Source organism: Oxyura jamaicensis, chromosome 3 (assembly GCF_011077185.1).
Source record: "Oxyura jamaicensis isolate SHBP4307 breed ruddy duck chromosome 3, BPBGC_Ojam_1.0, whole genome shotgun sequence".
In the NCBI taxonomy this organism is placed as follows: Eukaryota; Metazoa; Chordata; class Aves; order Anseriformes; family Anatidae; genus Oxyura; species Oxyura jamaicensis.
Genome location: NC_048895.1, coordinates 63,738,551 through 63,759,621, shown reverse-complemented (window position 1 = coordinate 63,759,621; position 21,071 = coordinate 63,738,551). Strand labels below are relative to the sequence as shown.

Below are 21,071 nucleotides of genomic sequence, written 5' to 3'. Positions count from 1 at the left end.
ATGTTAAAGTTTGAACAACCATCTTTTTAATCATATTAATTATAAACTTATGCATCAGATGAAAAAAAAAATGTTAATTGCACTATGGCAAAGCACAAATAGATAAATCCATAGAAATGCAGCATTTAGGTCATTGTTCTCTTGTTCTTCCTTCTGAGAACATAATACATTTGTCAGAGGATAGTCAGGCCAGTCACTGCTTGGTCTCAGTTATGAGACAGGTTCTGCTTTTGCAACTGTCCATAACCTTTCAGGCTACAGATCTGTGCTGCCAGCCAGCCTTCATTCAGTCCATTGTTGCTTGGTGAAAACTGATGAAATTGTGAAGTTACCTCATTAAGTTTGCAACTAACTTGCTTCAACTTTCTTTTTCTCTTAGGAATTCTCCAACTTTCAAGTCATTTGAAGAGAAGGTTGAGACCACTGTCACAAGCCTTAAGGTAATGGTCAGAGACTGAGTTATATGGCTATGCTTGAAGTGTGACAGCTTTGTGGTCCTTGTCATTTGTGCAGAAAGGTGATAGAATTTGCTGTTAAATCAATAATTTCATGCAACTTCAAGAGCACTATTAGAAAGTGAAGACAATATGCAGAAAAAACATCTTTCTCTGCTTTGTTGCTGTGAAACTACTTCTGTTGCCTGCCAATGTGAACAAGTGGTCTCAAAAATGCCCAAAATATGGCCATACTGAAGTGGAAAGCAGAGACATCTCAGGTGTAACCACAGTTGATTATTCTGTATAAGGCAGAGCCATGCGGAGACACGAAGTCCAGTTTTGAAAGCAGTGTGGTCTCATGAGCTCTGTTCTGTGCCATGCCAGGCAGACACAACTGTTAGTCTACAGACTGAACTTAGCCCTGGCTGGAGGTACTCTCCTTGCAGCACTAGAGATGTACTCACTGAGTGCCCGACTCAGCTGGTGGGAGCTGTCATGTAACTGCTTTGTCATACCACCTGTGCTCTTAGCACTGAAGTAATCTTTCCTTAATGCAGGTGTCCATTTTCTCTCTAATTTCAGTGTTTTGTCTGTATTTAAAATTTCAAAACTATATTAACATATTTGCTGTGGGACAGAGACATCTGACGAGAAAGTTATCAGGCATCACTAATAACACTTGTTAAGGCAGGACAGAGAATGGCAAACTTGCATCAAAAGTGAGAACAAGAGTTTTTGTCTCCTCATGGTTCTTATTCATCTGATAAGTGTGCCACAAAAATGCCACAAAATGACATTTTACTGCTGTAGAAAGATTCTAACGTTTTATGTACAGTCTGTTAGTGATAAAGGGCCAAATGTATCACCTCATTTTATGGGGAACTGATGACACTGGATTAACGTCAGTGGGCATTACAATTTGTAAAATGTTAAAGTAGCAAGATGACCGTCCACTGGGGAAGGGACATTCCTTGTTACTAAAATGCAAATTACCATTAGAACTGAAGCAGCAGGTACATTAAAGGTCAGTAAAGGTCTGTCTTTCCAAACCTCTGTGAAATCATACAGCAGGTAATATTTTCCAGTCAGTGTCTAAGGAAAATACAGAGCAGTAGAGAACTTGATTTATTTTCACGTTCCTAAATCAGCATGTGCATCAAAGAGTGCTGAGCTGCACTATCATTTTCAGCTTTTTCATGTTCACTTTTATTAGGAGATAGTCTGCTTTGACAGCTTTAAGTCATGATAATGTAGGGTGATGGCATCTCCACTGCACCCTGTCAGAGATGGAAACATCATTCCAGGGTGGGAGGCAGCATCCCAAGGATGTCTAGGGGCAGAGCTAGAACAAAACGCTGACCTCTAGGGACTCAGCTCAGTACCTTTTTACACATTCCTGTTCATTCTTTTCACCTTAGCTGAAAATGTTTTTTAGATTTGATTTCTCTGTAGGAAAAACCATTGATGCAGTGGGGTGCTGCAGCTTGAAAGGTCGAATTCCTGCCTGTTGCAGCCAGGTGTTATCACTTGCTTATGATTTTGTGTTCCTTCTACTTATGTCCATTTAGATAAGGGATGCAGCTCATTGGAACACCTGAGGTCTGAAGTGGATTATTTTTTTCCCACCACTTGTCAGTTAGAAGAAACTATGTTGAAGAAATGCAGCGCTTTCTTTTAGTCATTCAGTCACGAAGCCTACTGTAGGGCTTTTAGTGCTGTCGGTACATTTAGCTCCCAGGCTTGCTTTTGGACTCCTCCAGTCTCCACAAATCCATTCTTCCTACAGTTATGGCTAACCTGTGAGAAGGCAACCCAAAGCCTTTTCACCTTGCTTTGAAGGCTAAAGGAGAATTGTGAGTGCTGCCGTTTCTGCATCGGGGTTGGGGTGTCTGTTTCCATGTGTCACCTAGAAAGAGGCAAATCTGATTCAAACTGCTTGGCTCTGAAGACCATGCTTCTCACAGTGATTTACTTGAGGAGCCTGATTGTATTTTGCTGTTTGAGCCAAGGCATTCTTCTAGAGGAATTCCTTGTCATGACAGCCCTTAGCCTGAGGTATTCAGGGTGCTCTTAGATTCCCCTTTATGGAATCGTTAGTTAAACAAGACAAAACAAAATGTCTGGAGTCTGAAGTCATCTTCTGCATACCATGCAACTTTCATTTCATTGTCCAGCTTTATTGGCAAACCCACCGACATTTTCTCAAATATTTTGTCTGCATTCTCTTTCTTTCACTTCTTTGGCCAAATGGAGGAAGGAAGATGGAGTCATGGACCTAGGGTGCCACCAACATGGGCTGTGGGCAACCGGGAATGTCTCAGAACTGTTTGTCCTTTTTCCTCTCTTCTGAGGCTTCTGAGGACTTGAGGAAGTCCTATGAGGGAAAAGCATAGGCTGTCCTTTCAATTCTAGGGTCCTCTTGTGATCTGAAAAAGTGGAGAACGCTCTAGAAAGGCTTCTGGCAAAAGAGACTAGCAGCACCATTATATATATATATTGTCATGTTAGCCTCAGTGGCCTATAGTGTTTTGTGGTCAGTGAAAATTGGCTTTCAGATTTCATCCATTTAGATGTTAAATTTCAAATTAGATTTTCTTTGCTTTTGAGAATGGATTTTGGGTTGCAGCTTTCTTAGATTTTCTGCATTCCCATGGAAATAAGCAGACACTGAATGCCTGACTCTTAAGCTTTTCTGAAAATCAGAATGCTGATGAACTAAATGTTTGTTGTAAACACGGTGATGTTCGGCAGAGGCATTCAGTAAGTGACTTGCAATGTTCTTGTTTTCTCATGGAAGAGGAGGTAGAAATGCAAACAGAAAACGAAACTTCATTAATAGTTTTTAGGTACCCAAATTTAGATACACCTTACTGGAATCATTTGAAATAGTGCAGGAACAGTCTCTACCTTCACACTCTTTTTTTTTTTTTTTTTTGTGGAGAATTTTAATTAGGAAACTGTCATGAGCTCTGCTATGAAAACTTAACAGCTTTCTGAGGCCATGGCTGCATTTTCATTGCAAGTTCTGGACCTACCAGCATTTATCTCTATATATACACATATATTATTTTGTTATTTGAAAAAATCAAGGATAAACTGATACTTTATAGTGGGCTGCTGTGCTGACGTGCAGAATGGACACAGACTTACCTCTTGAGACAGGAGCTTGTAATAATTGTGACTCAAACTGTCAGAGGAAATAATCAAGCATTCTACTACCTTATTTTATTGGAATTTCAAACCAGACAAGCTCCTGTGCTAGCTGATGAAACAAAGGATTACATGGGATTAACCCTTTGGAAACTTAGGACACAGTGTTCATTTAATTAAAATAATCTTCCTAAGCATTCAGTGGCTGGCAAGCTGGAAAAATGCCATCTTTTCTTTAACTCCTACTGCAGTTGTAGGATGGAGTAAAAAGTTTTGTCCTATTTTCAGGCATGAATCAACTTAGATCAGGCTTGTCAGCAAGACAAAACCACAAAAGAATGCTTTCTTACTAAGACAACCCAATCAAACCTGTTTTGTCTCCTCGTACAGTCTTTATCATTTCCAAATCCTTAGATAAAGCTTTTTCTTGTTTAGGAAAATTATATTTCAGATTTTCAGTCATAATGGTTTTATATGTATTTATTTGTTTTAGTACTTATATTTGCCAATCCAGCAAGCTGTAGCATTTTGAAAATAGATGACTTGTGAGCAGTCATCTTTCATTAATGTAATGTAATTTTTTTTCTCTCAGGAAAATGCTGTAAATATACCAGTTCATTTTAATACCCATCACTTATTCAGCCTGTGCAGAACTGGAAAAAACAAGTGTGAGGCACTCATGTAAAGAACCATACTAAGGTCACTGGCATGATACAGGCTCCTAATTCAAATCTACTTAGGGGGACAGTTCCTTTAGGTTTATGGTAATTCCGGACAGATTTGACGATTGTGGCCGAGAAGTTTAAAAGCTGGCGGAGGAAAGGGCTTGCTTTATTTAACTGTTTGTATAGCTTTGTTCCTTTTAAAAAGAAAAATAAAAACAACAACAACAACAAAAAAAAAACCACCATCACCCATGTTCTCTGCCTGCTTAAAACAGTTCCCAGCCCTCTGTGGTTATGAGGTGAAATGCAAATGGGACTTGCTACAGCACATGCAGAGGAACTTGCTGTTCTTTCTTTGCCTTGTTTCAGACCAAGGTTGGTGGGACAAGCCACACTGGGGGCAGTTTTGAAGAAGTTCTCAGCTCTACAGCCCACGCCAGTGCCCAGAGCTCTCTCGCTGGCACCCGGCTTCCTGAGAGCGAAGAAGAGCTCCAGTGCTAGGCCGACGGCCTTGCTCAGAGACTTGCCCCGACCGTGGTTTCTAGGCCTCTCTCACTGCCCGACTTGTGCAACAAGGTTTTGTCAGTTTTGGAAAATTGCCTCCCTAGGCTAGTGCCGGAGAAGCATTTCTTCTCCCTATTTGTACTTCGGATATGCCATTTTATCATTGGGTATTTTGTACGCCATAGGAACCACACACAAGTAATTGACTCATAACGCTCTAAATCAATAACGTGACCAAAATAATTTTCATTTTAATGTAACTTCTTTCCAAAAATTGCTCAGTCTCTCTTACTGTTTTCTATCTGCTGGTTTCTAACTCCCCTCTCAGTGCCACATCAGACAGATGGACCTAGAGCTGTGCAAAGATTGCTGCCAGCAGTAGGCCGTAGACCAGCTGTCTACTGGCCATACCAGGTGCCCTTTGATCAGGAGTGTCTGTACATGATCTATTTCCTAATGGAATTAAAATCGCTTATTGTCACCCCAAAAAAAGTTCTCTGTCCTTCACTGATAACAGTCTGGCATTGCCCTTCTCCATCCGTTAGTCAGCAGAGCTAAGGACAGGAAGGCACGCCCGGTTATTCATACAGAAATTAAGCTGATCACAGCTGCTGATGCAAGCTGAACATTGTAGCTGGAAAAGCTTCCGTTTAAAAACACATTCTGTTGCTTGCTCTCTGTGGTTTGATAAGACTCAACTGTATAAGCTAATTACAAAGGGAAGTGGAGCGGGGGGAACCTCTGTAATTTTTCCTCCCTGTCTTGCCCATAAAAAAAAAGGGAAGGTAAATTAATTATGACTGAACAGCACGACCCTCGAACAAGACGCAGCCTTAAGTGAAATACAAACCCAACAATTGAGTAAAGATGTGCCATAGGTTAAAGAGTCCATGCCTTCGGTCCACATTTCAGAGCTGCTAGCTTGACTCTAGTATCTTACAGTACACACAAGGAGTAAGTGCTTCATTTTGTCCTGCTTCATTCTCGGGCATAATTCTGTCAACTGCATTATATCTACTTAATCACCGAGAGCCAGTCATCTCTCAGCTTTGGTTCAGCATGTTTTCTTGCATCCTTTTAGCACTTCTTTTTAAGAAAAGAGCAGCACACTTGTGACAGCGTCTTGCTGTCTTAACGAGCACTTGTCAGTCTGCATGTTGTATTACTCAGTTCACCAGACTGAGATGAGCACAACTTTATCAAAAATATAAACAAAATGGAAAACAGTCTGGCTACTTTGAAAATGGATGCTTCTTTTGAGCATAAGCCAAAGTTTCAAATCAGTGTTGGTGAGTTTGACATTACAGACTGCTTAAAATCTTGTGAGGAAATGTGGCTTTAAGTGATTTTTTTCCTGTGTGGCTTTTGTTACAGTTTTCACCAAGTTAGAAGTCTTTTAACTTACGTCTAGTAGAACGTTAAGAACTTAGGACATCTATCTCAAATTCCTCTTTTAGTGTGATTTCTAGCATGGAAGCAGATTTAATTAGGTCTTCAGTACAGTTTTCAGTACAGTAGTGTTTGCTAGCTTATTTTACAGTGGTTTTGTGCATAAACATGACTTTATTTAAATAAAAATATTAATGGTCACTTAGTTTGTGTAAATGAAGTTATTGATATTCTTAGCAAAAATAAATTTATCTTACTCTTTTACTCTGGGATGTTTTCTTTTTAATTCCATGTATTCACAAGTAATACTGTGCACCTCTTTTCTAAGCCTTGCTGTCACAACAGAGTATCGTATAAACTGCCATTCCTCCCGTTTTTAAAATCTGTTGACTCCCATCCATATCTGAAGTTCCCCATGGAAATCTGCAGCCCCACTTTTGAAAACGTTGAGATTCAAAGGAGAAAAATGACTGAACTGTGTTCAGTAAGTGTGAAACGTGCAGCAGAGAACATCTAAAAGCATTGAACTTTTGAGCAGGGTCAGTAAAGGTAAAAGCTAAGAACATGGACTGGACAGAGAATTAGCCCTCATTTTTGCTTGTGTGTATATATATATATAATATGTTTCTGGGAAAGCAGTAAATTGTTTTTTAGCTACATTCATTAAGAGCACAATTTAAAGACCTTGTATCAACTAGTTGAGGTAACTTGGCCAGACAGGCTTCTCTTCCATATTAAGCCTTACCTGTTACTGCCATTGCAGCAGCTACCACCACGAGTAGACTCCATCCTGATAAGAATGGGTCACAAAAAAGATGTGGGAGAAGGAGATTTCCACACAGGTCGCCAATCCAGGCTGTAGCACGCTCTTCCTACATGTGAACGGTACACTTCAGGAGTATATTAGGAAGCCTGAAGCCACTGGCTATCTGCTGGCCTTTCTTTCAACCTGTCATCATGGCTCAGGCTTTCTGACTGCACATTCTTCTCCAGCCTCTTTCCAACTAATTTCCTATTTCTATTAAAATGCAGTGCCCAAAGCTGACATATGACTACAGCAAGTAGATGGGAATGTAGCATTACATGGAGTACATGCTAGATGTATTTAAGCAAAAACAAAATCCCACACAACACACTCAAACTATGGCTGTTTCCCAGGATAATATTTACTTTTCCTGCAAAAGTGTGCTGCTGACTCAGGCTCAGTGCTCAGTCCCCCAGCTCCCCTGCAGAACTGGGTGTCGCCAGCCAGGAAAGCCTCCGGCTGCGTTGGAGGAACCGACTGTTCCTGCTGGGGCAGCACTTGCTGTGTGCTCTCAAACGTCTTTTCAAGACCGCTTTTCTTGTTTGTCAAGATTGCTCTCAATCCTGTCCTCCAGTGCATCTGGAGCACTTTTATGCTTGGCATTCAATACAAACTAATAAAGACTATGATTGCACACACCTCAGTGGGATAAAAATACTGAGGAACAGTGGGCCCTGGACAAAGCTCCACTGGGCCCACCCCGCCTCCCTTGCAGTACGATGATCAACTACCAGTAACTACTATTCCATGCTCAGTAAAGTGCAGACTGTTCTTTCAGTGTCTCCACAGGGCACAATTGCTGCCTTGTGAGGTTCCCTGAGCAGAGCAGGCATCCCACACCTCATCCAGCCCAAGATACTCTGCAGCTCTTGTGAACTGTGCAGGTCGCTTGAGGCAAAAGCTCCCAGCCCCTCAGGGAAGCGCTCTGTGTCTCCAGCTGCAGAACGCAGTCAGGCCCAAAGGTTTGCATCAAGGGGACATCTCCTGGAGTCATGGTGCCTGAAGACGTGCGCTCAGCTAAATTACTCACCTTAAAGGGGGATTACAATTCAATTTATTTTCTTGCTGCCTCATCTGATGTGAGTCCGAAGATAGATAGAAAAGCTAGCTCTAGATCTCTACCATATAATTTTTTCAGGTGCAAACTTTCATTATCTGGTAATTGGTACATCACCAGCTGCATACTCAACGCAACAGATAATAACACATACACTGGTCTTTTTTGGCATTTAACACCACTATAGTTTACTTTAACATACTGTACTTGAGCATTGTTACTTCCGCTAATAACTCACTTGTGGCAGAACTGGTACCGGTGTCCAACAGCGTGAACAAGGGAAGGCAAGCTTTACACTGAAGTAGAGGTATCTGCACTAGACCACACCATCCCCAAAGGCCCAATCTCAACTGTTCTTTGATTATCAATTACCTCTGCAAGCGGCCGTAAGGTCACCAGTCTGAGGTGAGTGGGAGTTAGGCATACTGGTCTGATGTAAACCTCAGCACCATTCCCTGATAAAACACATAGTAGAAAAAAAAATGCATGAACAATAAATGCGTTGAGAAAGTGTATCCATGAGATTACCAGGGTTTTATCCACCATCACTTCCTAAGGATTGTACACATCAAAGAAAATCCATCTTTAAGTTGACAAGAGCTGTAGTGGGTTTATGTGGCAAGGTTTTGGTAGCAGGGGCCATAGGGGTGGCTTCTGTGAGAAGGATCTAGAAGCTGCCCCATGTTTGGTAAGGACCCCACCGCTAACAAGAGCTGAGCCAATAAGTGATGTTGTTTGTGCCTCTGTGAGAGCAGATTTAAGACAGGAAAAAAAAAACGCTGCGCCACACAGCAGCTGGGAGAGTGAGAGGAGTGAGGAACAGCCTTGCAGGCGCCAAGGTCAGTGAAGAAGGAGGGGGAGAGGTGCTCCAGGCGCCAGAGCAGAAGTCCCCTGCGGCCTGTGGTGAGGACCATGGTGAAGCAGGATGTCCCCCTGCAGCCCATGGAGTACCACGGTGGGGCAGGTTTCCATGCTGCAGCCCATGGAGGAGCCCCCGGGGGAGCCGGTGGACCTGCACTGACGGAGACTGCGGCCTGTGGCAGACCCCTGCCGGAGCAGATTCTGGGCTGGACCTGCAGCCCGTGGAGAGGAGCCCACTCAGGAGCAGGTGACCTGGCAGGAGCTGCTGCCCGTGGGGGACCCAGGTTGGAGCAGTGTGCTCTTGGGGGATGGACCCCGTGGTACGGAGCCGTGTAGGAGCAGTTCTTGAAGAGCTGCTACCTGTAGGAAGCCCACGCCAGATCAGTTCAGCAAGGACGGCATCCTGTGGGAGGGACCCCACAGCACAGGGGATGAGAGTGGTTGAGAAGGAGCAGCGGCAAAGAAGCACTATAGACTGACCATAACCTCCACTCCCCTGTTCCCCTGCGCCACTCAGGGCAGAGGAGGTGGAAGAGGGTGGATGGACGGGGAAGGTGCTTTTGGTTTCTTTCCTTTGTTTCTCACTTCTCTAGCTTGTTAGTAATAGGCAATAAATCTTACTATCTCCTTATGCTGAGTCTGTTTTGCCCGTCACGATAATTACTGCACGATCTCCTCATCCTTATCTCAACCCTTGAGCCCCTTTCATCGTATTTTCTCCCCGTTCCTCTTTGAGGAAGGGGAGTGAGAGAGGACGTGTGGTGGGGCTCGGCCGCCCACCTGAGTAAAACCACCACAGAGAAATGTGCTAATTGGTATTGCTCCCAAGTACCACAGTGAACAGATATTAACCTCTGTAATGCAGAGGGTGCTTAGATCCACACATACTTGGAAGCCACAGAACAAGACTACCCGTCCCAGTCAGTGCGCTGCATGAACAGATTTGTTTGCAATCAGATAAATTTTGAACTTACCTGCATTTTGCCAGCGGAGAGCCTGTTTGTGAGGCTGCATTGATCAAAACTTATTAAAACAACAACAAAACCTGTTCCTAGCCAAGTGGTCTCAAGATTTTCAGCAGTGAATACACACAAAAAATCTGCTGGCAGAATTATTTGTTATTGGAGGAAACACAGCACAAAGAATGTAAAAGGAAAAGCATTTTAATATAGCTACAGTATTTAGGAACACCTCAGGAATGTGGATGACATGTAGCACCTGTTTTTTTATTCCTTTCTGTGTTGATCAGAGATACCAGCTGGAGTATTTCTGGGTGAACAAACTTTCCTGCAAAATAAAAGAAAGAAAGTTAATGACAAATGCTCTCATTTTTCTGCTTGTGAAAGGTTGCCAGTGATGCTGCATAAGGCTCAGAATAAAGTCCTAATCATTCTCTTAAGAAAGACACCAGTCCCATTTTATTTCTACTAAGGAATAAGTATTAGACTAGTTATAGTCATTTCCTCCTGTCCCTCCCCTTACCCCTCCTCCCCCCCCAAAAAAAAACAAACCAAAACAAAACAACTTATACATATATGTTTGCTCTGTTAAGAAATTTAAGAACTAAAAAAGGGATGCCCCCTGACCCGGACAATCCCATGCTACATATCCTGCTACAAGTAACCACTCCAATTACAGCTGAACTCGGGGAATATGCTCTAGGCTCTACTGAGAAACTGGCTTAGTTTAAGTTACTGAAATCTAATGGAAGGGCAAAGATGCCGCTAAGAAAACAAAAATATTCCAGCTCTGTTGCTATTGAAGTTACATCATTTTTCAGAGAGCTTATTTCCTTAAGGAGCAACCACGGTACAAATGGGACTTGTCAGTGACACTGGCCATTGTCTGGACAGTGTATTAGGTCCTCTCCATACATTTGTTTGTTCTGTTTTTCCCCAGGACAGGATTACTAGTAGTCAGTCTTTTCGTGGTGTTCAAATCCCTTGGTAAAATCGTAAAGACAACTATTTTACTTATGTTTCCTTTTAACGATTAGTTTATTTTAGGAATGATGAGAAGCAGTAGAATAAAAAGTAATACAACCATACTTAAGACTTTTCACTGAGTTGTTTCTCACATGTAACTTGGGCAGGTCACACAAGACCACAGCTCATGTAGGGATAACAAATTTTACTTCACTAGTTTGTGAAACACTAAATAAATAGGAACAACTTGTTCTCAGAGCACCAGCGACAACTGAAGCCTCCTTTACACCCCTCTGATAATACAAGGAGATCTTTAAACACATCCGCGTATAATAAAACTGAGCCTCCCTCTCAGACCAAGGCGATGTAAAAGGAACTTGGCATAAATGAGATTCAGGTTCAATACATGCAGATAAATGCAAGGTATCTTCACTCTGCAATAACTTCCCCCAATATACTTAGGGTGTTTGAGCAATGTATAACTAGCTCTCATTTGCTTTGCTATCAGAAAAGAAGGCAATTCATATATTTCATTTACAAAAACAAACAAAACCCCCAAAATAAAAATAAAAAAAAATAAAAAGCAACAAACCAACCCACAAAAACACACACACACGAGTCATACCAGCAGTTGAATCGTAAAAATCCTGCAGTCTGCCAGGTGTGTTTTCCAACTCTTCGTACTCAAATGCTTGCAGTATCATTTCACACTGATCCAACTGCTTTACAAACTTGGCTTCTGCAGTACACTGGTTTTCGTATTCCTGAACAGATTTGCACATTACCAGTTGCTAGTCTGAAACAGTGTCAGAAACCCTTCATAGATCTAGAATTTTCTTCACTAGTACAAGCCACTCCATAAATAGACAGTTACCCCTTTCACACTCAAATTTAAGAATGCTATTCAGCAAAACACTTACCTACATGGTAAATTTCTATTAAATCTAATAGGATTTAAGGACAAATTCTTTTTGCATACTTTAGCTTAACATATTGATTTACATGCCAAGGTTTTGTTTGCAGGGGGGCTGCAGGGGTGGCCTCTGTGAGCAGAGCCCAGCAGCTGCCCCATGTCGGATCAGAGCCAGCTCCAGCCGGCTCCAAAAGGGACTTGCTGCTGGCCAGAGACGAGCAAGGGAGTGATGCTGGGTGGGCCCCTAGGAGAGCAGATTTAAGGAAGGGGAAAAAATCCCCTGTGGCCTGTGGAGAGGCCCCTGGTGGAGCAGGCTGTCCCCCTGCAGCCCATGGGTCCCACACGGAGCAGATCTCCATGCTGCAGCCCATGGAGGAGCCCCCGGGGGAGCAGGTGGATGTGGCCTGGAGGAGGCTGCGGCCCATGGAGAGCCCCTGCAGGAGCAGGCCCCGGGCCGGAGCTGCAGCCCGTGGAGAGGAGCCCACGCAGAAGCAGGGGTCTGGGGGAAGCTGCCGCCCGTGGGGGACCCATGCTGGAGCAGTTTGCTCCTGGGGGATGGACCCCGTGGTACGGAGCCGTGTGGGAGCAGTGCTTGAAGAGCTGCTGCCTGTGGGACGGCATCCCATGGGAGGGACCCCGCGGGGAGCAGGGGCAGGGAGTGACCGAGAAGGAGCGGCAGAGACGAAGCGTCAGGGACTGACCACAGCCCCTACTCCCCGTTCCCCATTCCCTTGCGCCACTCGGAGGACGAGGATGTAGAAGAGGGCAGACTGGGGGGGGGAGTGGGGGAGCAGAGGAAGGTATTTATAGTTTGCTTTTAGTTCTCACCACTCATCTGTTTTAATGGGCAATAAATAGCATTACTCTCCCTATGCTCAGTGTCTTTTACCCATGATGATAATTGTGGAGTGATCTCCCTGTCCTTATCTCAACCCTTGAGCCCTTCTCCATCGTATTTTCTACTACTCTTCCTTTGAAGGTAGGGAGTGAGAGAACAGTTGTGGTTGTGTTCAGCTGCCCATCACAGTGAAACCACCACACTTAAGCATGTATCAAAGTGCTTTGCTGAATCAGGGAGAATACGGAGACAGCCCTACAGGACACACAAGCTAATTAACAGGTTCCATTTAACAATATTTTCTATATAAAAATCTTTTTATGCCTTGCTAAGGCTATGAATTACCACAGTGTGTGCCTATGGATTACTATTACCTATTTTTAAGACCTATTTTGCACTTCTCTTCACCGCTTGCTCTTTTTATATGGAGTTGTTCTTCACATTTTTCCTGTCATTCCTCTTTAATCTCTTCGGTCTAATCCATCTGAGCTGTTTGTCTTTATCTCTCTCCTAGGAGATGGGGAGGGCATTAATTTACGGGTTTCCTCCCCTTCAGACTTTAAGTCCTTTAATCTCTCTGCTATCTTTACCCTCACCCCATTCACTGTCAGTATATATCTGTGAGTCATTCACATTTCTAGGCAACTCGAACAATTTTGCTGTCATTTGCCTCTAGTGATGGTTGCAGACAGGTTCACCTGTCTTTTCTAAATCTACTGTGTTGAATTTGAATCCACCGGCCTTCTCCTTGCTTCAGCCACAGGAAAAAGCTTCATTCCATACAAGTTATCATTGCCTTGACACCCTCAGCAGGTCTGACCCCACTCATCCTCCCCACCACCGATAATCAGACCAGAGGCTTCAGTACACACCAGGCCCATCTGTGCTGCCACATTTATTTATTACACTTACTGCTTTACATTTGAAAGTCAGAAACCCAGATTTTGATGGCCATGATTGGTTCAATACATTACTCTACTTGAACTTAAATTATCCTTTAAGTTTTCAATTTCATTTCTATCATTATTTTAATGATCAATTTTGTTAGTGTTTTTATTTTCCTCTCCTCTATTCAATCTGAACTTTACTTCATATTTTATTTGTTTAAATACTGCAGGTTATTTTCTATTTATTTCTACTGTTTTGGTTTTTTTTTGGCCACTGAAAAGAACAAACAATTCTGGCAGCACTAAAAAGGACAACTTCAGGAGGAGAATGATGGCTTGTAAAGGTCTGTTCCACCTCCAGCAATTAACTGGGAGTATCAACCTGTTACTGATCTTTGTGCCATACAGCTCACCCGATCTTACTCATACCTCAGCTTACATTAACCTCAAGAAACACCAGCTATTATATGTGCAGCTCTGCACAGTGCTCAAATAAACACTTACTTTTTCTTCCCCACAGGTGTTTAAGAATGTGAAATAAAAGCATACTTGGGAAAAAGTATGGTTCTTCAAACACCACAGCCTAGCTTTTAAAATGACTCCTGTGATTTTGTTCTTGAAAATAAAAAAGCAGGACAGAGCTGAAGCATGCACACCCATTTACTTTAATGTTTTTTTTTTGGTTTTTTTTTTTCAAACGTATCCTGAACTAAGCTAGGAAATAAAAATATCTCAGGGGCATCTTTCTGCTACCTCTCTCCCCTGAGCTACACAGACGCACTTGAAGACTGCCCACCAGTACAATCCAAAGCTGCAGTCTTCCCAGGGCTGAAGGGGAGAATGGGCTAGGGACCAGGGCTGAGCAGTCAAGGAAGAATTCGGTAAGAGTCTCAACAGATGTTGTCCCAGCCACTGTTCTGCTCTGGGCTATAACCTTCTTCAATCACAAAGAGAGAGGGAAATGCCTCTGGCTAGCTAAGAGCAGCATGTCAAACCCAGTGATCATGGGCTTCTTATTTTTTGCCCCCTTTTTTTTTTTAAAAAAAAAAAACAAACTTATTTTTAAAAAGCACTTAGTTGTTCCACTTAAAATAAGACTCGAGGGACTGCATGTGAATATTAGATTTTTTGGTTACACTCATTGCTATGTAGGTTACACTCATACTGCTACATTGGAGATGCAAAACCAGTAAGTTATCCTAAAGGTAGAAACAAAGAACAAAAGATCAAAAGCATGCATATGTTAAATTATAGTTAATGAGCATGATAACAAGCTAACGTGCTGAAGAACTAACTGAATACTGAATCAGCCCCTATATGATCAGAAGCCTGAGGCAAAGAAAAACAGTATGGAAAAGAAGTTCTATAAGACTAATCATATCTATCCTAAACTCCTTTTCTTCAGTTTTAGCAGCTTCCCAAGGAAGAAGGAACCAGTGTTTACTAAACAAATGCCCATACTCTGTTTCCTAGATCTGGTTGTGCTGATTTATGCCCTTTACCTTGAAGTACAGCACTGAAAACCCAACCCTGCTGCCAGTTTCACCACAGAACTACAGCAAGAAAAATGAAGCAAAACAAGCAGGTGGTTATAATCCAAGGCAGAAATTGGCTGCCAGCATCTGGAATTTAAATACAGCCCAAGTGGAAAGGTAAGAATGCCAGCACAAAATACAGCTTCAGGTTACAGAGGCCAAGAAACATAACTGTTTGCAACACATTGTGAACAAGAGTTTGTGAATGCATTTGTCTCCATGCGATTGCATGCCAGGAGAATATAAAGCACAGTAATTACAAACATGAAGTCTTTGGAAATAATCTAATCACCCCTAGTTTATAACAGATCTTATCAATTAACTTTCTGATGCATGAGTTCACATCAGAAATTAAATCACTTTCAAATACAGAAGATACTTTCCAGTACAAACATTTAAGGTACCCAAGACCAGCCAGCAATCTGCACTGTTTGTAGAAAAGCACTGTTATTTTGTCAGTAGTTCACATTTAAGTTTAAGCCAAAATTTACTGGCAAATATTTTAGCTGAATGGGATGTCTAATAAAGAAATGGATGCTACATAAACTATTACATTCATAAAAAGCGGAAAATACTCCAAGACATAATCAGTTGCCATTGTTTTTTCCCCCTCTATCATGAGCTGAAGACAGCCAGATGTCAACAAGAGAGATAATGTGGTAAAAATAAAAAATAAATAAATAGATCTTTCTCCAAGAGTGCTGGATGCAGAAGATATACCCTTCTTTCAGTTGTACAAACCATGCCCAGGGCAGGTCCGTCTGGAACTTTGAGTGGCCAGAGACTGGTTATTCTACCAAAGTTTGGGGTTCCCTTTTAAACGGAATTTGTAAGTGACCTTGATTCACATTGTTAACTTTACCTCCAAAGCAAATCAACCTACCTTGCTTGAGATCAAAATAAGAGATGACAGTTCCATAGGTCAACAGAAAGAGCATAATGGGTTACCCTCAATTTTAGCAAAGGATTAAAAGAATGCAAACTTACTTCCCAGAGTTCATAGATTTCTTTTTTGAGGTCCTCTGATAGAAGCTGGGTCAGCTGTTGCATAGCTGCCTGAAAAATAGAAGCCATTTGTACGTAGCCATTTCTGAGTGAGTGAAAATATACTCAATTTATCACTTTTTTTTTTTTCCCTAAAGAATTAATTACCTGTTACCATGTTTGTAGAAACATATACTACACAACATATTACTTGAAAGTTCATGCGTACATGAAATCTTCCAGAGGAACAGCAGCAGGACCACTTGGTAGAAGATCTTTTATGAGACTGTTTAAGTGAATTGCTAGAGAACTAATCTGAAAAACTGAAGAAAAAAAAAATCTTAAAGAATCCTAAAAGAAGCCCAGAGCAAAACAGGTGAGCCAAATGCCAGGCAGCTGCCACCAGCTCTGCCTTCCAGATTTAACAAGTCAAGGTAACATTTGTACTTAGGTAGGTTATAGGTACAGTTCATAGAAGTAGCTTCAAAATCCAAACTCCTGGTGCTGACAAACAACTGTCCTCACCCAAACTCACCACTAGCACATTTGCACTAGTAGGGCTGAGAACAGCTACTGACACAGGCAATGCAACATAAGCCTTTAAAACATCTCTGATTTTGAAAAACAGACAACAAAAATCCATTTACTACTCTGCAGCAATAAAACACAGTACTCCCAGACTGAATTACCATCTGCTCAACAACAGTTTTGGTAGAAGATTTAACACAATAACGAACTGATGGTATAACCAGCAAGCAGAAATTGTTCTTCATGCTCTTTGTATTCTCCCAAATAATCAGTCTTGCTTCTACTGTTTTCCTAGCAACACTTAGGGCTGCTTCTGAAATGATCAACAGGACAGGGAAGACAACGGTTTTATGCCGTAATTGTTCCTCCACTTGAAACATAGGACACAGTTATACGATATGACTGAGCTGGATCAGCTGCTCCCCATCACTGGGGAGCTCCTTTCAGCTCAGACTTCATCAAAATTTGAGGTTAGCAGGGCAAAATGACAGGTAAGGCCAAAAAAAACAGTATTTTTATTTTATTTTATTTTGGTTTGTTTGTTTCTTTTAATTTTCTGCTGCCTTAGCCTTATTGAGACTAGCTGATTAAACAATGCACAAGCAGACCAGCTTGCTCTATAGCTTATACTGAGATGTTTGTGAAAGGGAAAAAGAGAACTCGGTAGCAGCAGCAGCATATGGATAATTCAGTTCAAGCTATCTAAACTCATGAAGCTGTTACCCTTACTGTATTTTTACAGCAAAGTACTTCAGAGTTAATCTAAATGTTTAATGCTGGATGCTGCTTTCCACTAAGTCAACAAAAAAGTCCTTTAACGAGCTAAACAAGAACTGCAAGGAGCTGCAAATACTGAAGAAAAAAATAACATTTCCTTAGGCATCAAAACACTTTTTTCATTTCCTAAATACAAATTAGAGTTTTCTCTATTGAAATGTGAACCCTGAAGGCTTCAGGGAAAGAGGTGGGGTTTTTTGTTCAATGTAAGGGCACACTAGGAAGTACACTGAAATTAAGAAAAACTAAAATTACAGTCAGTAAAGATAGGACATCAAGAACACTGAACACTGCTTTGATCTTTAAGTTCCACTTCTTTAGCAAAAAGCTTAATCCTAGAATTAGTCATAACTCTCACTCCCAAGTTTGGAAAAGGTATGCAGAAAAGTGGGGAAAAAAATCACTGCAACATTTTTTACACTTTACACAAGAGATTCCAAGGCATCATGTTGCCCTCTAGCTGTGGACTGAAGGAGTGGTTTACATTTTCTTCAAATAAAACATCAAACCAGAAATTATAAGCCAGGAATTTGAATATGTACAAGGCCAAAAATAAAATAGTTCTAGCCACACTGCACTCAGGAGTGAATGGCAAAAAGAAATGATATCCATGTGCAAATTGTTAAAAAACAAACAAACAAAAAAAAAACAGTGTATGTCACAATCAGATTATCTGGCACCACACGTCTGCCATTAACCATACACTGTTCTCAGTGAACCTGCTCCTTCCTGCTTGATAAGGCTGTCAGCACGACTAACTCAGGCTACCAAAAATCCTGCTAGCTTGGGAACAAATTATCAATGTGATTACTTCAAAGATTCTCCTTCTGTAACTTTGTACTTTGTTACGTTACACGTTAAATAAATATTAAAACAAGCTGAAAACTTCGGTTGTTAATGGCCTACTTGTGCAATGCCAATGACAGTATTAGGTTGCTTAGAGGGTCTCTTCACTACCACCAGAGCATTTAAAACATTCGAAACGCTTGGCAGATGTGGTTTCACAGCTTATGTCTGTACCTCTTCTCTCCTGTGTTTCTCCTCTTTTGAGATGTTGTCTGCAGGAGCAATATCTCCAACAATGCATTCAGCCATATCATGAACCAACGCTAATCGTATGCATCTGACAAAAAGCAAAGACAGAATAATCATTTTTTCAACATTTTATGTTATGTCTTATGATTCATAAAGCTAAGAGGCCCCATAATTTATCCCCTTCATATATATAAATTTTACATAATACATTTCATTTCTTTGCTAAGGGCCTTGTTTTCCATTTAGACATTATTTTAATTCCCGATTTCTAGCTCCTGCTGCTTGTAAATATAGATTTAAGTAAAAATATAGTTTGCACAAAAGCATACCATTCAAAAGTAACACATGCAGTTTTCACATCTCAGAAAACCAAGCATACAAGAGCTACCTACATTATACACTTCGTATTATCCCTGTAACAGGTAGAATGTAATCTGCCACCACCCCAAATTCATTTTATAATCTGACAAAACATGCTTGCAGCTAAGCAGCTATGTCAGCCTGCAGCACAATACCCCAGAAAGCCTTCAGTGCTTTCATCAGCTCTCGAAGTGACAGAGCAAATATGACCCCATACTGTACTTGACAACTCGTTCAATACCAATGATGCTGTCTCTTCTCTGCTCTATGATTTATGAGGCTCCCGATTGCTGCTGAGTGCTAACTCAGCCTGCCCAAATCCACCGAGGGTGCCTTTGCCTTTGTTGCCTGTTGCTTCAAACTGCCTTTTACCTGGATGCCTTCAGCTTGCTTATCTCTGGCTTGAGGGAAAGCCGGCTCAGAGCCTCAGCACTCTGATTTTAGTGATAAAAAGCCTTCTTCCCGTTCACCTCTCTAGGTAAACAGCTCAAAGGATGGAGGGAAGGGACGTGGGGAAGCACTTCCAACACCGCCCGTGGGCCTTAAGAGCTCCTCCCCAGCAGGACGGCTGCTCCGGGCGCTGCGCTCGCAGCTCTCCCGTGGCAGCACCAGGCAGGGGAACCAGAGGGTCTCTCTCACCTGTCCTTGTTAAGGTTTTTGTCCTCGGTGACCAAGGCCATCATCGCCATCCTGTACATGTGATCCGACACGCTCTCTGGCTTTGCCACGTTCCTGTACACCCATCCCGTCCGCGGCACCCTCTGCGGGAGGAGAGGACCGCGGTCACTTAAAGGGGGAAACCTTGGGCTCTGAAGCGACACGTGGGGAAATCCCGCCCCGCTGCCACCTCAGCGATCCGGGGCGCCTGGGTGCAGCCGGCAAGTCCCCGGCACCCCCCCGGCCCCGGGCACTTCTCCCACCGCCCGGCCCGGCCCGGCCCGGCCCGGCACCTTGAGCTGCCCCAGCAGCCGCAGGAAGGCGAGCAGCCCGGCCCCGCTGCCCCCCGCCGCCATGAGCCGCCCGCTCCGCCTCCTGAGCGTCCTCCTCTTCCTCGTTCTCCTCTTCCTCCTCCTCCTCCTCCTCCTCTTCCTCTTCCTCCTCCTCCTCTTCCTCCCGGCCGCGGAGCCGGGCCTGTCCCGGGGGGGCTGCCCCGGCAGCTGGCCGGCACCTTCCCACAGCCCGGGGAAAGGGAGAGCCTCCTGGCGGGTGTGGGTGTAAGGTTCAGCCTCTTTACACCCCTCGTGTAATGTCCAGCACAGCACTGATGTGCAGAAACAGCAATAATCAAGGGGCAGACAGCAGTACTGGGGGTGGCGAGAGGGGACAGGAGCAACGCTCCAACAGCGTGACAAGTATACAGACAGGTCACATAACTCTCCGTTGCGCTGAAAGGGCCAGAAATGAAGTGTACCCACAGGCTGCACAATCTTTGCTCATCAGCATGTTTTCTTCTGATTGAATTCCCTACACTCCGCAAGCTTTTCTTCAAATCTTAAAATTGCCACAAAGGTAGAGAAGTAGAAGCTGGGCTGTTACTGATATAGGCAACAGCAAAAATTCTTGGTGAGGCCTTCTCTGTGAGTAGCTCATCATTGGTCAAAACTGATCATATCAATGACCATTTAAGCATGTAGCATGCTTTTTCTTTTCCTTTTTTTTTTTTTTTTTTTTTCCTAAAACAAACAACAACAACAACAAAGCATCATAGTAAATGGAAGAAGCTAATGTAATTATTCAGAGAAAAGAGTGTGGTTACCACAGCTGCTGCACTAAGAAATTTAAGGTTACAGACTCCTGAAATCTGGCCACAGTCACTTCTCCGCACTCTTGCAAGTTAAATAAAAACACTAACTAAATACACTTAAATAAATAAATACACTAAATAAACACGCTTTACAATCTGTAGCTTTTCAAAACACATTGCATTTCTTTGCTATTTTTATATTACCAATTGAAATAGCAGACAATGGTTTAAATGTGGCAATTAAATATTCTGCTTTCAGAAAAGAACATCTGCAGTTTACCAGATTTCAACAGATGGCAGAATATTTTTATTTTTTGCTCCCAAGTATACTTAAACACACTGCTAAATAAATAATACAGCCCAGACATATTTTGGTCACAATTTAAAAGCTATCTGCCCACAATAAACAAGGGAAGACATCAGTTTTACATTTGTATACAATCACAGAAATGTTGGTTGGAAAGGACCTTTGGATGTTGCATAGTCCAGCCTCCCCACTGGAAGTAGGTCTGATTACAGTGTTGCCTTGACAGCTCTCAAAACCACCCAACCCCAGCTCTCCCCCCCAAAACAAACCAAACCAAAAGAGAACAACATGTTATTTATGGGTTAACTGCCTTCCAAGTAAATAATATCCTCCTTGAACCTCCCAAGCCATTTCGGGCCATTACTTGTTG

General features: G+C 42.5%; 2 protein-coding genes across 4 annotated transcripts in view; one reads left to right on the top strand and one right to left on the bottom strand.

The window, feature by feature from the left end:
* Window positions 1–6,409, top strand: part of TPD52L1 (TPD52 like 1) — a 52,947-nt gene extending 46,538 nt beyond the window's left edge. For all 3 annotated transcript variants that reach the window (XM_035321777.1, XM_035321778.1, XM_035321780.1), the window contains 2 exons: window positions 380–440; window positions 4,622–6,409. In XM_035321777.1, the coding sequence (XP_035177668.1) occupies window positions 380–440; window positions 4,622–4,753 (193 nt within the window). In that variant the 3' untranslated portion in view covers window positions 4,754–6,409. The remainder of the gene's footprint in view (window positions 1–379; window positions 441–4,621) is intronic.
* Window positions 6,410–10,015: 3,606 nt separating this feature from the next.
* On the bottom strand, window positions 10,016–19,682 carry HDDC2 (HD domain containing 2). The gene is made up of 6 exons (XM_035321781.1): window positions 19,601–19,682; window positions 19,290–19,411; window positions 18,276–18,378; window positions 15,954–16,022; window positions 11,419–11,557; window positions 10,016–10,155 (listed from the first exon to the last, which is right to left on the bottom strand). The coding sequence occupies exons 1-6, from the start codon at window positions 19,661–19,663 to the stop codon at window positions 10,061–10,063; spliced, it is 591 nt and encodes a 196-aa protein (XP_035177672.1). The 5' UTR covers window positions 19,664–19,682; the 3' UTR covers window positions 10,016–10,060.
* Window positions 19,683–21,071: the final 1,389 nt, after the last annotated feature.